This window comes from Colossoma macropomum, unplaced genomic scaffold, assembly GCF_904425465.1.
Source record: "Colossoma macropomum unplaced genomic scaffold, Colossoma_macropomum, whole genome shotgun sequence".
Taxonomy (NCBI): Eukaryota; Metazoa; Chordata; class Actinopteri; order Characiformes; family Serrasalmidae; genus Colossoma; species Colossoma macropomum.
This window is the reverse complement of record NW_023494799.1, coordinates 9,344,432-9,360,242: the sequence shown is the minus strand read 5'-3', so window position 1 is coordinate 9,360,242 and position 15,811 is coordinate 9,344,432. Positions and strand designations below refer to the sequence as shown.

At 38.3% G+C, this 15,811-nt stretch overlaps 1 protein-coding gene across 1 annotated transcript in view; it reads right to left on the bottom strand.

The window, feature by feature from the left end:
• The window catches only part of hcn2b (hyperpolarization activated cyclic nucleotide-gated potassium channel 2b), a 55,056-nt gene that overhangs the window by 3,732 nt on the left and 35,513 nt on the right, over nucleotides 1-15,811 (bottom strand). Inside the window, 4 exon segments of the mRNA XM_036587180.1 lie at nucleotides 3,566-3,730; nucleotides 8,322-8,493; nucleotides 8,495-8,563; nucleotides 8,954-9,100. Of these exon segments, the coding sequence (XP_036443073.1) occupies nucleotides 3,566-3,730; nucleotides 8,322-8,493; nucleotides 8,495-8,563; nucleotides 8,954-9,100 (553 nt within the window).

The following is a 15,811-nucleotide window of genomic DNA, read 5'->3' as shown; positions in this document are numbered from 1 at the left end:
CTCGTTCAAAGATGAGAAATAGCAGCAGCTACTGCATATGCATTAGAGCAGTATGCAACTGAAGCATACTCACCATCCCATAAGGTGGTTGTTTAACATAAGGAGTCCAAACTAAAGGTATCAGTTCAGAGTATGTAATACTATCAATATAATAAAAAAATAACAGATTTAACTGTATATTAAAGTAAGTGGTAAAAAAAAAAACAATCAATAAATCAAAATCATCATCAAATGTTCAACACAATACAAAACTGTCATTATGAAAAAGAAGCTAGATATCAAACCTATCAGTTCTGAATGTCACATTATGAACAGTGAAATTAACTGAGTAACCTAGTAACCTAGTAATTGGCAGATAATTGCGCAGGTATATAATCTATGAAAACAAATGTCAGATTGGACTTGGTATCGACTGACACTCAATATTAATCGGATCAGATTGGGTGGCAAAAAAAGACAACTTTAATTAAATTGTACAGATTTGAATGATACCTAAAGACCATCTTATGCATTAAATTAATGCAGAATAGTCTGCCAACCAAAAATATCCAACCAAGAGCAGCCCTGTGGTCTAAACTCACCACTGATGAGGGACTAGAAACAGCAGAACTGATAATAAGGTCAAAAACACTGACAAACAATAAGTTTGAATAAAATCGATGTTTAATACCATATTGTTATGCTGAGGTCTCAAAAAGGTATTAAAAAGCATTAGATTTTGAAAATTGTGCAGCAACTCTTATATGTTTACTGTACATATGATGCATTGAGACTGTTCTCATAAATGTATTAGTTTCCAAATTACAACATGGAAGTTGGACTTAAACTGCTGATTATAGACATAAGTATGGTAAACGTACAAGTTCTTTGCATGATGAAATGGTTCTGCTATTTTCAAAAGCTTGACTTAGACAATAGAAGAACCCTTTTTGGTGCTATATAGAACTATTTTCAAAAAGGTTCTACATGGTTCTTTGAGTGTCTATACAGAACCATTGTCTTTACTAAAGAACCCCTGAAAAACCATCATTTATGTAGTGGATAGATCAGTTGTTCACGTAATAAAACTACTGGTAGTCGTGCTTTGCAATGATAAGTTCTGATATTTGCTGTCATCCTTTTATTTCAGTCTCTGTGAAACACTGTAAGTAATTTCCAGGGCTACAGAAGCGCTTGCAAACATGTACTATGTAACCAAGGTCTAGATTCTCCTATTACTATACGATTGTTATTACTCCACTTTTATTGCTTTTCCACTGCTTATCAGACCAGTACTAGGTGGAGTTCAGCCTGTGGCTTTAACGAAACATCAACATTTCAATAACTAAAACTAAATTCAAATGCAGTCTTGCTCGAGGTTCATGTGTTTACAGGCATGTTAATTCCCTCAGAGTCAGCAGACAGCCTGTTTTCACTGATGCAAATATCACTTCATTTCAGCTCTTGACGAGTCATCCAGTCCTACGTGCAGCAGGTGCCCCACCCAGCGCAGCAGGAGCAGACTGGGGCGCTTTTTTCCCTATTTTCTGCTGAGTCATTGTGCTGCCAATACTAACATGAGAGGGAGCATGTGGCCGTAGCCCGCCCACCGCTCCCGCTGCTGAGAGAAAGCAATTCTCCAGCTGAAATGACCTACCTCCCGCAGACAAGTGCCTGAGCGTCTCTCCCTATCTCGATCATCTCCCCAGCCCTCTGACATCTCCCACTCCGCTTACAAATAACACTGCAGGGGATCCGATCCCTCTGCAGCCACCTTTCTGTCTTTTTAAGTAAACAGGGCAACAGCTAGTAGCACGTTCTGGAACATGTGCACCGAGGTTTGCTTTAGCTGTGGAATAGGTGTGCTTGTTTTGGATGTCACGTCCCTGTTTGTATGTATTTCAGTCATCTTGCTGATCCAAAGCATCACTGTCATCTCTTCATGACAGCTGCCAAGACCATCCAACAAAACCAGCTAGCCAATTTTATCACAGCCTTGCTAACACATGCCCCTGCAGACTCTCCTAATGCCAAATAACCAAAGGCAGAGCTCGCGTCGCAGGATGAGCTGTTGCAGTGTCTGGAATCCCAACTCATCTGCTAGCTGAACGGATCATGTATGGAATGTGGCTGCCATAGCAACAGCAGCCGTGCGGGCCCTCTGTAAACAGCGGAGGTGGTCATGTGACTCGGAGTGACATCAGCAGCACACTGACCTTGGAAGAGGAGCAGAAGACGTAGAAGGAGGAGGAGGGGGGCATGGAGGCTTAGCAAATTACATGTTTACATACTGTCACCACCGGATTTCAATTGTAAGAATAAATTAATGGCAAAGGAGATTTTACTCCTCCACTGACGGAAACTGAAGAAAATCCTGTTTTTGTCATTAAATGAATGGCAAATGTAATTGTATCACTTTTTGCTATATACAAACACATAAGTTGAAGCACAGATTGATACACTGGCAGTCAGAAAGAACTGGTCAGACACGGGTCATACACTGATGCTTAGCGACTGTTGTGATGGGCTGAAAAGTTTTGCTCATTAGTTTATGTACACCTGGCTGAACTTGTACGATATTCAACACTTTTTTTTTTTTTTGAAAAGTATGAGTGATCATACAAAACATGGACTATGTATTTTCAGTGATTATTATGGTTCTAATTATACATGCACATTTCTGTGATGATACATAGCTTCATCTGACCACTAATACTAATAAGTAAATGTCTAAGTTGGTCACACATTGTTTTAAAAAGGGAAGTCTTAGGCTGGTTTAATTGGCTTGAAACTTACATTAAACTAAATTGTCTTTGAATTGCATAATATAAAGCGTCTTGCAACTGACACACAACTCGCTTGAAACTCAACAGTTGCAACCGTCACAACTTCATGTTTCATGAAACAGCTAATCATGCTGGTAACGCAGCACATGATCATATCGAATGACATCATTTCAAGAGACTGACTTCACCTGATCAATGGACAAGAGCGTGAAACAGAAGATGGTATATTCTGTCCAGTGAAGTAAACAAATTAAACAAATGTGTTGTGTGCAACTTTTGATTGTTTTTGAATTTCTTTGTGCAACTGTCAAGATACATGGAAATTATGTTGCATGCAACCTGCAATATGCAACTAGTTGCATAAAAGTTTACCCCTGTAAAGCCTAGGCAAGGGGTATGAAAAATTATGAGCAGAACTGTATTCCTTTTGTTTACTAAAATGATGAAACCAAAAAAGTGAGTGGATATTTAAACAGGACGATACAAGATTCCACACTCCTTAACGGTCAGGATGAGGTTTGAAGAGGAGGGAGTTCAGGTAATGATACAACCAGCATAGTTACCACATTTAAATCCCACTGAAAACGTGTGGGACCAGACCATTTATGTGAAGAATGCAGTGAAGCAGTTTAGATCATTAAAAAACTTCAGGAAAGTGAGGTGGTCATGAAGGCTAAATGAGAACCTACACAATACTGATAAACACATATTTGTCTGTCATTTTTAAAAATAAAGGGATTAAGTAAAGGTTTTTCAGCTAGTTAGACAGACAGACAGACACACATTTGCACCTATCTTACCTATCCGATCGAGTCTGTCAATGGCCACCGTCTCGAAGGCTCTCCTCATCATGGGATACTCCTCCAGGACTTCATTGAAGTTGTCCACAGACAGTGAATAGAGGCGGCAGTAGGTGTCTGCTCGCACACTGGCCGTGCGCCTCCCACGTGTTAGCAGACAAATCTCTGATAGAGCCAGAGAAATCAAAAAAGAGGGACAGATCATGTTACAGGTCTACACCAAATCACAACAATAACCATACATCACATCACTGTTTATAGATACACTACTGTTCAAAAGTTTGCAATCATCATTCATGACCTTGGAATTACTGTTTTCTACATATAAAACAAATTTTGTTGCAGTTACATTATTAAATTATTTTAATATGATGCTGATAATTCAGAGTGAGCATTAAGAATGATGTAATCAGAATGCGTTGCATTTTAAAAGTGGTGATCGAGTTTTGAAGTGGAAAACCTGACAAGAACTTTTATTTGTTTCATTGTATAATTGTAATATTACAATCTGTATATGATATTTTGAATAGTACTGTACACGTATAGCAGAGCAAGAATGCAACCTAAAGCCTTATCCTTTTATAATTATATATTTTTTGGTGTGAATTTGTCTGTACATGTATGTACAGTGTGTACAGTGTATGTACACTGCTTAGACAGCTTCAAATTTGTGTTCATAAACTGGATAAGCAATTCCAGTTCTGCAGAGCTTAAAATAACATTAAAGGGTTAGTTTCCCAGCATCATAAAATGCTACAGCAAGCATCACTTTGATCACAGTCTCTAGTAATTAAGATCTTAATGCTACTTTACAGAAATAGGCTCCAGAATGCCCTTACACTGGCATATAACAGCCTGTTTTTCTGCTGCACATTAATTAATACATCTCATTATCTTCAGCATCAGAGTAGCCAATCCCTGTAGGGGTTACAGACCTACACACCTCTGGAGATGCTGTTGCCTTACTCTAGCCTGCTCCTCAGGGCTGCTTCTCGCTGTAAGTATATTATTACAGAAAACATCCCTATGTTTGTTACACTCTGAATATTAAAAAGCCAATATATCTTATTTTAAAAGTGGTCCTTAGATGTTTGGAACATTTTATTGTCTTTATATTAGCATTTATTAAACTTTTCTCATGATCAAATCAACAAGCGATTAAGTCCTCTTCGTTCTTGCACACAAAATAATACAGTTTAGGTGGGCGAAGGATGTCGCTTTGGGCTCTCAAATGATCAGAACCGACCCTGCTGCTCTGGTACCTTTGTTCTCCCTGAGAGCAGGCAAGGTCAGGGAGGCGATACACTGTGCTGAGAAGAGCCAGCTCAATTATCACACAGTCAAGAGGACGCTCTACAAGTGGAATCCACACAGCCGGAGATGTGGCCCTGCTTCAAAGTGAGCGCTGGCACAGCTCACTGTCATTGAAGTTGATGTTACTGCTGCTAGCAAAAGTCTTTGGAGGGAACAAAGTCTTCTGTGGATGTAAGTTGTCAAGCTGAATAAACATTTGATTATAGATCATGACTGTATCTTTATTAATTAGTGGAACTTTCTTGGAAGGACCCATGCGTATGGTTGCCAGGATCTTAAGAAGAACAGCACCATGTATTAACCCGCAGAAGTAATGATTTTACTTTTGATGTACTATTCAAATGTAAGTATATAAAAGCATATTTAATTCCGCTGTAAGTTGCACAATGAATTATGTTTACATTCTATTTACTTTCTGTATCACTATGAGTAACAGAGTCTGCACTTCTGACTTTTTCCTGTTTGTTTCCATGTCAGAATAACAACAAAAAAACAAAAGAAGGACTCTATGCAGAAATAATAATTTCATCAAATTCAAATCATAGTAAAATATGTTTTTCAACTTATGAATACTTAGAAATTTGTAGTATCTATTGAAAATTTAAAATCTGCACAATTGGCCTGTTTCAATGAAGTACAAAGTGAGAAATAATTCATATTAAATTCAGCTCCGAACTAGTTTGAGGAATGAACACAGAAAAACTGAAAACGGTATTTTGCTGGAAGCTCTTAGTGAGAAAAAGAAATGGACAAAAAAGACAATCAAAGAGCTTCTGGTGTTCTCAGAACAATGGACTGTCCACCTCAGTGTCCACACCTGAAGATTATTCAATGAGCTTGAACTGGGGTTACTTGAACTGTGAGAAGCAGAAAATACAACCAATTTCTAAAACTGAACTTTGGAGGTGTGGAAAAATATCCCTGTAGATTTCTATGAAAACTGAAAGCAAGTTTCCCAAAAAGAGCGGAAGTTGTAATAAGGGTAACAAATGGACACATTTAATACTGGGTTAGAAAAAAAGAAGATTATATTTAGTTATTCAGGCTTTTGTATAATTTTCTCTTAAATATGTGTTTTGTGTTTTTTTTCTGACACTGAAAAATGAATAATTGTTGGCTGTTTTGACTGGAAATTAAAAAAGTGAGGGAAGACCTCTAATTTTTGCATAGTACTGTAAATACACAGGACAGAAAATCCTAAGACTGTTTACATGTAATGTTAAGTTGAGGGTCATGTGCCATCAAATTCACTTAAAGCTGAACACCTTGCGTGTTACGCCGGCTTAGAACCAGAGAGCCAGATCAAGTGCTTTACATTGCTACAAAGCCCTTCATTCTATGGAAAATAATAAGAAGGACTGCCAGAGGGGAATATTAACATATGACCTTGAACATCTGCATGAGGCCACGCATGTGTGTGTGTGTATGTGTGCATGTGTCTGTCCATCAGATGTGATATTTACAGCTCAGTTGAGGAGATTAATGATGCTTGTTGCCTATAGAAGGAAACTACCATGTGTGAAGCTTTCTTACTCAAGCTTGCTTCACATTTATCTCTGAACAGAGTGCGGTTAATTAAGGCTATTCTGAAGTGTGCATGTTTTAAGTTCATGTTTCACCCTCTTAAATGTGTTTCCTTGGTATTTCAGTTTTAACTTCTTTCTGCAGGCCCCCTATGGCTATTTATGTTATTAATATAATGAAATAAAATACTTTTTCTGTTCTCAGATTAACTAGGACACTGTCGGCTCTCTGTGTGTGAAATGTGACTCTGTGTTGGGCTGCTAGTGAGCAATGAGGGATGAAATTGGAGCGATTCTCTTGCTGTGAAAACAGTGCACTCCTTTCCACGAAGGTGGCTGTGCTGAGATAAAATAGCCAGCAGGTTTTCCTGAGAAATGATGTACAACTATGAAAATAAAAACACTTTTATAAATGTTGACTTACTTGCTCATCCAAGAAGATGGATATCTAGTTCATACAGATTACTATCAAAATATATTCCTTCAAAGTTATTGAGAGAAATAGATAGTTTCATGGATCTTCTCCGAAACAGGAGTAAACAGCATTTCTGGGTACTGTGAAAAAGGTTTAAAGGTGTCCCCTGAGAAAGTGAAACTATCAGATTGTTTTGTTTGAAGTACAGGCAAGACATTGTAATTAAAGGAGAGCCATGGAAAATTAGGCTGGCATCCTAATTAAGTCCTACTCGGTGATGCATTGTAAAGGTTGGCTACCTAATGCTCCGATGGTTTTTTGAATAGGGGAATCTCCACGGCTGACATTACAAATTGCGCTGTCATCGCCATCCGGCTGGACTAATTAGGTGTTATTAATCGGCCTTGAGCGCTTTGTATCTGTGGCCTTGCTTTGGCACCCCTGGCTGCTAGCCCATTCACAGCCGTAGTGAACTCCTGCCCCTTCTCGGGCTGTGCCCTAAACACTCTGGAAAAGCTGTTTTCTGGATCAACAGCGCAGACCCCACCAAATGTGCGTGGAGGAATGGCCCCTTAAAGTGGGACAAAGCTCGCCGGAGGGAAATACTAAGGAGTCATGTGGAAATGTCAGCGTTGTTTTTCTCTCCGTCTCATTATTGGTGTACTGTGCACAGTTCAGAAAAAGTGGAGGTGGGAACCAAGGCAAGATGTGACAGTCAAAACAGTTATTGTCTTTTGAAGCTTACCAAAGCTCTAATCTTATTTTCACTGAGCCAGAAAATATGAAATAACAAGAAGATGATAGTCTCCAAGTCAGTACTACAGGCACTAAATATATAATTAGAACTTTCTAACAATCTGGCTATTTTTATCTCAGTCATGCTGTCAGCCAAACCACTAGCTATTTTGCGAACTAAACCCCTTTGAATTGCAGGTTTGTTATTAAAGGGGTATTCAAAGGGCCCCAAACAAGTGTTTACTATATTATTTGTCATATTATGTAATATTCTGCAGGTCAATACAGCACAGAATTCACTATTTTGTGTGTGTTTTTTGTTTTTGTCCATTAGTGTTCACTTACTACAATTCCCAGCCTGCATTACACACATACCTCATAAAACCATTTGAAATTCCCCCCACGGTGTTAAAATAAGGCACTGATGTAGAGGCTAACAGAAACATGATAATCGGTTTCCTAGCAGTAGCTAGCATCCTTCTGTGGGAATAAAGTGTCTGTCCCAAAGTAGTTGTAGTTTTTCAAAAGTTCTTCCTACTTTCAAGAAACATCATAAGAAGGGAGTGTGCCTAGTCTTTAAACCAGAAAAAAGTACGAGACTATTTTACCACTGTGGGAGATGAGTATGGCATGTTAACAACAGAGGAAGCGATGGTTATATTTTTAATTTTGGCTGGAGGGCCCCTTTAAGTTAATTTTAATTAGGATTTAATTAAAACTTATTCAGTAACTACTATGAAACTAAAATGTGAGTTCTCCTAGTCTTTACCTCCAAAGTAAGATCCATCAGATAATTTCATGCCTATGTTGCCTTTGGTAAGGACGCTCACAACCCCGTGCTGGATGAAGTACATCTTTTTGCCGATGGTTCCTTCCCGAATGATATAATCCCCTGGCTGGAAGACCTCAAAGCGGAGCTTCGTCAACATGGCTGTGACAAAAGTTGGGGTCAGCATTGGCGAACAGCGGCATGGAGGCCACCAGCTTGCGGCAGTTGAAGTTGACAATTTCCTGAAAGGGAGAGTCATTGTTGTGCAAAATTAGTTGGTTGAGGTAAAGTCAGACAGAGGCAAATTCAACTTTATCATCCAAGCAGGATATTTATTTGGTCAGTGGTATAAAAATAACTGCTGTTATACCAAAACCTCATATCTCTGAAATGATAACTGTACAGGCGTAAATGTAGGTTAATGTAAAAAGATTTTATTCCAAGGATTTTTGGGCCATTTTTATTGCTTCAATCATCATAAATTCTAAAGGGTAGCAGGTGTTCATTTCTGACCGTTGAATACATTTATAGCAGCAGAAATAACTTCCATTAGAAAGCGATCATTACATTAAAAAGGTAATTTCTACTAGTTAGACCTTCTAATTATCTGAATGATGAATGTAGAATTTTACCTCTCTCAGTGGCTCATTTAGCTCCTCCAAAATACTCTCCTCATCAAACATCTTGCCTTGGTATCTGTGCTCATAGTAATCGTGAATCTTCTGCCGGAAGTCCGCTGGAAGTTTGTGAAAGGACATGTACTGTTCCACTTGTTTGTACTGAGGAGAACAAAAAGAAAACAGAAACACAGCATGAAGGTTTATCAGATGTACATTTCATAGGAAACATCACTTCTGAATGTCAGAGCAACAGCTTGTCATTTTCCACCTAATGTTCACTGGGGCAAGAAGCCTGCTGCTGATGATCATTACATACAGGTAAAGCTACATAATTAAAAAGACAACGCTGCTTTCCTGTATGGGCTTTGGTGCTATTTTAGAAGGCATCAGAGTGGGTTATTTATGGTGGATGTGGTAGACTCTAAAACATGTGAGATTCTGACGTTGGCAAAGCAGACAAACGCAAATGAAGAAAGTGTTTTTCTATTTCTGTTACCCTACTGAATAGTTAAACACCTACCATTTGCTAGTGTACTCTGACTATATGCCTCGGAGAAAGACTTAATATGCCATACTGCTCTGTAAAAAGTGGAACTGGGCAAAAGTTTATCTGAAGCATTTTTGAGGTTTGAACTGGTGTAAAATTTTGTTTTTGTTCATCTAACCTATGTTTGTTTTCTTCAAAGTATTTATTTGAGTAGAATAAAAGTAGTTAAATTGCTTGTTACCATATGAATTCAAAGTGTATGCAGATACTTCACACAATGCTCTCATATATATATATATATATATATAGAGGGAGAGCAGTGATCCCAAATTTAATCAAAAGTGTTAAAAACGCTCGTGCATACAGTACATACAGTTCAGTCTTAGAAGTTGGTTGCATTTTCTGCTTCTCATGATCCAAGTAATCCTACACACAATCAATAATGTTGAGGTCGGGACTCTGGGGTAGTCAGTCCATTATTCTGAGAACACCAGCAGCTCCCTCTGTTTGATTTGCAAATTTTCCTTTTCTCAGTGAGGCTTCTTGGCAGCTACACATCCTTTCAGACCCATAGTGCTGAGTTGTCTTCTCACAGTGGAAGGATGGACAGGAACACCTGTGAATTTTGTCAGATCTCAAGCAAGAGTGAAGCCTGATTTTCTCCTCTCTCTCAAAGATAAAGTACTGTTTAGATGGGTGTTCTCTGACCTATATATAGCATATTATATAGCATATCGTCGCTGTCAGGACAAAACCTCGTACCTCCAAAATGGCTACTCTACAGGAGAAGGAAACACATTCTAGTAATAGAAGTTTAACAATTAACAAGTAATTTTAGGCTATTTCTACTGGTCATTCGTCATGAAACTGCAGTAAAAAAAATGAAAAATGACAAAAATGGAGATACAAAGTTGTTGAGTGACAGTGATGATATGAAAGTCTAACCAGGTTGACTTTGAAGAACAAGGTGTGATGTGATCTCAGTACCCATCAGAAATCTAAGCTTTCAAGTGTTTAACAATGCTGAGGTTTGTTGGAATGTCTTTAGAGTGTGTTTGCAGAGTTTAATTTGAAATGAATTAATAATAATAATCTGTTTATATATACAAGAGGTTGTTTTAAAAGCTTGAGCAAAAAAAGTAAAGTTTATTAAATTACTTTAATTGTCTATATCAAGTATTAAAGTATTGTCTATTAAAAGTATTTAAGTATTTTAAATAAAGAACCAAAACCAAAACTAGAAAGAAGACTTATAAAGTTTCAAAAAATGACAGTAAAACTGAAAGCAAAGCCATCACGTGTGGGTACTTTATTTTCTTTCACCACTCTAGAACAGAACCCTGTTCAAAGCTGAGCCCTGCGAACCATAGGTGGAAGAATGTCAAGTTTTCTTATAGGTCAAATGCTTCATATGAGTAGCCGTCAAGAGGAAGCACATGTACCTGTCACTGGACTGCTACTAGATGCAGAGTGATATCGTCCTGTACTGTCCTGGAGTCACAGACAATCATGACATCCATGCGTCACTCCTACACACTGCCAAAGGTCAGCTTTCCATAAAAATACCCCCAAACTGATGGTAAAATTGATTTCTACTACACAGTAGTAGCGCGTAGTCAATAAAGTATGCACTGATGTTATCATACAGCTAAAGGTTACAGCTAGATAGAATTACTGTAAAGATGTTTTGTTGGAAGGATAAAGGGGATTATCTGTAACATGGCTGTAGTGATTGCAGTGGTTAAGCTTTAAAATAACCTCTTGCATAATCTGATGTGCTTGGCCTTGAGTTTGATGCCATTCGTAGTTCTCTGTGCACAAAGCAGAGTATATGGAATAGGTTTAGGCTCGGTCTAAAAGCTCTCTGAACCTGCCTAGTTATCACAGTTGTTAATACCCCAATATACTGTACAGCATCACCAGAAGCAGGGCAAATTATATGGGACTATGTTGGTAGAACTGAACTACAGTACTGTGCAAAAATTCAGAGACCACCCTTTATTTATTTGATTTTCAGGCAAAATGGCCAAGAGAAGAGAACTCAATGCTATGAGTGTGAGAGACACAGTAAATATGAATGTATATTATGATTAATGCTACCCGTATTAGAGAAAGAAAAATGTGTTTTCCATTATACATCCACTTTTCTCAAAGACTCTTGATATCCAACAATATATCCAAGATATCCAATATATATATATATATATATATATATATATATATATATATATATATATTCAGTTATACTGAATATTAAGCCTAGACTTTTAGACTTTTTAGGAGTTAGTGAAAGCAAGCAATTAAGCAACGACAACAAAAACAATACACAGTATCACTGGCATATCAGACAAAGCTTCTAGCATGAACCCACCATGTTCCCTCAGATTCCTCTCTTTCTCTCTCTCTCTCTCTCTCTCGCCTTAAGGAGTTTTATGCTTAGTTTGAGCCACTAAATGAGTGAGTCACAGAGAGAAGAAGGGAAGAAAGGAAGTAAGGGAAAGAGGAGAGGAGAGGAAGGGAGGGAGAGGAGGAAAAGTATAGGAGGAAAGAGGGTAAGAGAAGTGAACGTGAGAAAAGGGAGGAGGAAAAGAGGAGAAAATAGTAAAGTAGAAAAGAGAGGAAGAGAAGAGACGAACAGAGAGTTAAAGAGAGGAGAGACTGGTTAGGAGAAGAGAGAAAAAGAGAAGCAAAAAAGAGGAAAACAGGAGAAAATGAGAAAAGAGAGAAGAGCCTCCGAACTGAAAGGTTCCCTGAAGTTCTTTTAGCAAAGTCTAACATGCACTTTGTCACGAAATGTTTTAAAAGAGGCTCAAGCAGTAATTGTAACAGAGTCCAGGTAATTGCGTTTGACTCTCCGGCCGAACCCCTGTTCTTATCTCAGGCCTGATTGAGTGAAGCAGAGAAGAGAAGGAAACGCTGATTGAGAGAGACAAACAGTAAATTACTCAGACTTTCTCCAGCTTGTTGAAACTAGCTGGACCTGCTTGTGTTTGAAGCTGGGGCTCAGCGTCACTGCAGTAGAGTATCGCTTTTGATTAAATAAATGAATCTTTAGAAGTCGAGACTTCTTACTCACTAAAATTCTCATGTTTCTCTGTTTTTTAAATATAACTGCACAATTACATGTTTAATGACATAAAGAGTTCAGGAAGAAATTACACTGACATTTGATTTACATTCTGTATCAACAGCCTTGGTTTTCTGTGTGTTTCAATGCCAAAAATCAACTTCAGATTTCGAGAATGTGCTGTTAAGAACATTTCTGAGAAGGCAGAGACTTCAAAGCGTGGCTTTTACATGGTTAAAATATTGTTCTCTGACAAATTAACATGTTGGCACATCAACATGATGACACAACAAGTCTCCATCAGCATCCAGTGTTACCGGTTAGCTGTAGTTTTAGCTCTTTAGCTCATCTGAGGCATCTCAGTTATGTTACTTACCTGATGTGAAAACCTACTGTCATAAGCCTTGACAACTAACAAACAAGAGTTTCTCAATGCTAAACTGTTTGTAGCCACCTGGTTTAACAGCTAACAACTTCCCTTCTAGGCTGCTGTCATCGCAGTCTACATAGCTAGATTCATTTTCTGATCTTTTGATGCCCCCTAATTTTACACAGAGCTTAGATTATTTTGGCATCTGAGGGGTGAAAATGATTAAAGAATAGGAAACTGAGACACGGCCCATGATGGACAGGATAAGCGAGACATCAAGTAGGCTCTAACTGTAATGGCTATGTATATATTTGCTATCAAAGATTTATTATATAAAGAACAGATAAAAACTTGAATATATAGTAACAAACCCCAGGTAGATGGGAAAAATATCCAAAAATACTGTAAATTACACCTTACGGATGACTTAATAGTGAGAATGATACAGTGTAAAAATATGAATTGCTAATATAGCTACTTAGTAGAGACACTAAATGTGTTGTGCGCAACTTTGCTGCTTTTTAATTGATTTGAATTGCCTGCAACTGCCAAGTTGCACAGAAATTATGTTATGGGCAACACACAACATGCAACTAGTTGCATGGAAGTTTCCCCATATAAAGCCAGCCTAAGGCTGCAGTTTGAGTAGCTGGTGTTGGTATATATAATAGTGTTGAAGCTTAACAGTACATTAATTCTTTTCATGTGACGTCATTTTAATGCTCAGGAACGTTCGCTTATTTGTAGCATGTATGTAAAGTTTGCATTTTGACTGCTAAACGACCTTATCTTTCAGAGAATTTAGCGACACTGAGGGAAAATGTCAACTTTTGGTCACATCAACAGAAGGTGCATGAAATTTTTAATAGAGAAAATTCTATTGATGTGAATAATAATAAGCTTTGAGAAATTCACACTGGCATGAAAACATTAATCTAGAATTAAACGCTGCTCTGCAAACAAAAATCTCACTGAATGCGGATGTATTTAATACCCTGCATTCCATCAACAGCTACTTAAAAAGATCCACAACTAAAGAAACAGTAACAGTGTACTGTATATATTACAATTCATATTACTGGCTCTTTAAACAATGTGTAGTAGCTGGTTTCATGGGCAACACAAGAAATTGAAGGATATTCCTGTAGCGTCCTCGAAAAGTGTCAGAATGTAGGCTGTATTTGACGAATCCTTCTCATTAGGAGAGCTTTTCGATGGTTAGCGGTGTAGAAACCCACCCAGACTGCAGTCTAGCTTTTGAAATGCAGCTTTCATTGTTACTGATTCTGTTGAGCAGAACAAGAGTCATGACTTTTTCTCCTTTTCTGAGCCTAGCTGCAGGATTAGCAGATGGGCCGGGGCAGGAGTGCGTGTGGATAAGGAAGAAGGGCATTTTGGAAGCCTCTTGGCTTATTTCCCTCAGACAAAGCTCTTATCCAATTGTAATTAATTAAGATTTAATTAGATTAGGATTTGATGCGGATTACAGAAACAAAAGGTTTCATGAAATTGTTTTATAATAGGGATTTCCATTATTTCACCTCTGAACATCAGCTCTCTCTGCCAGAGGGGATGATGAGTAATACCCTGTGTGTCTGTGTGGGGGGGCTGTGTGTGTATGCGTGGGTGTATCTGTTTGCGCTTCTCTATAATGCACACTCCATGAGCGCACATATAGTTGCTGATTGTAACAGAGTGGGTAAAAGGCCAAGTTACACGCACTGCATTTCTTGATATTGCGGTCCATTAAAGTTGTTCAAAAACAACCAGAATCGTCAGCTGCACTGTAGCGAGAGAAAAAGGTGGGCCGCAGCAAGCACGGCCCTCGAGAGCGCGTTTGTTATATCTAATCGCTCAAAAATGAGGACGAGGTGTGACCTTCAAAAGCCCTGCCGACCGCCACCGTGCCCGAACGGCTAAACATCGCCATGACAACCTCCTCCACATCTGCCGCAACACCCACAGCATCTTCATTACCATTTCCCTTTCCGCTCTACGTTCCTTTTCTTTCTCTCTTCCTTCTTTCAGACTGGAAAGGCTTATCAGTTCCAAAGAATGAAAATCTGGAGGAAAATAAAACATCTACACAAACAACAAAGAGTAGACAGGACATATTTTTATAAGCTTTGTCAGTTTGAAATCACTACGATGAAAATGTAGGTGGTATGGAAGTAAGACATTTGCCCAAAGGTCTAGTGATGCGTTACTGTATTATAGTTGGTGTCTTGCACTCTTCATGACTTTTAAGTGTCATTTTATGGTGTCATTTCATGCCTTTATTAAAGGACTTAAAAAAAGCCCACACTACTTGCCAGAGGGGTCATTTCACCAAGTAACAAGCTGTTAAAAACACAAACCTGCCACACACCAACTAGAGGGACCCCTTTGTTTTCTAGGCTTTCAGAGAAGGCCTAATGAAATCTGCAAACTAAAAATGCAAGCTTGTAATAGTAATCAGTAATTAGTAAGTCGTAGTTATATTCTAATAGAACTCTTATGTCATTGGGAAGATTTGGCTGAAAACACAAGGGCAAATTCATGATATGTCAAACAGAAAATTATCCATTCAGGATTTTTTTTCTCCACTAGATACAGCCAAGTGAGCTCTCCCATTGGTTAGGACTTCAGGAGCTGGACTGAAGGCCTAATGCATTAGATTAACCATCAACATAATCAGAGCCTGACAGTGGAATCAGCAAGTGAGGTTGTGATTTCCAATGGGTGGAACCAATTTCATGAGAAAAAAAAAAAACATCCCTCTAGGTCAGGGGTCAGCAACGTATGACTCTTTTACTGCCCTGTTGTGGCTCCACAGCAGAATTAGATTTTTAGGTAAAAATAAAATAAAATAATCCTCCTTTGTAGTTAAATAAAGCTCTGCTGATCATTCTAACACAGTTTTAACAATAAATCATCTTAATGTAGTCTACAACTGCTAATTCACCA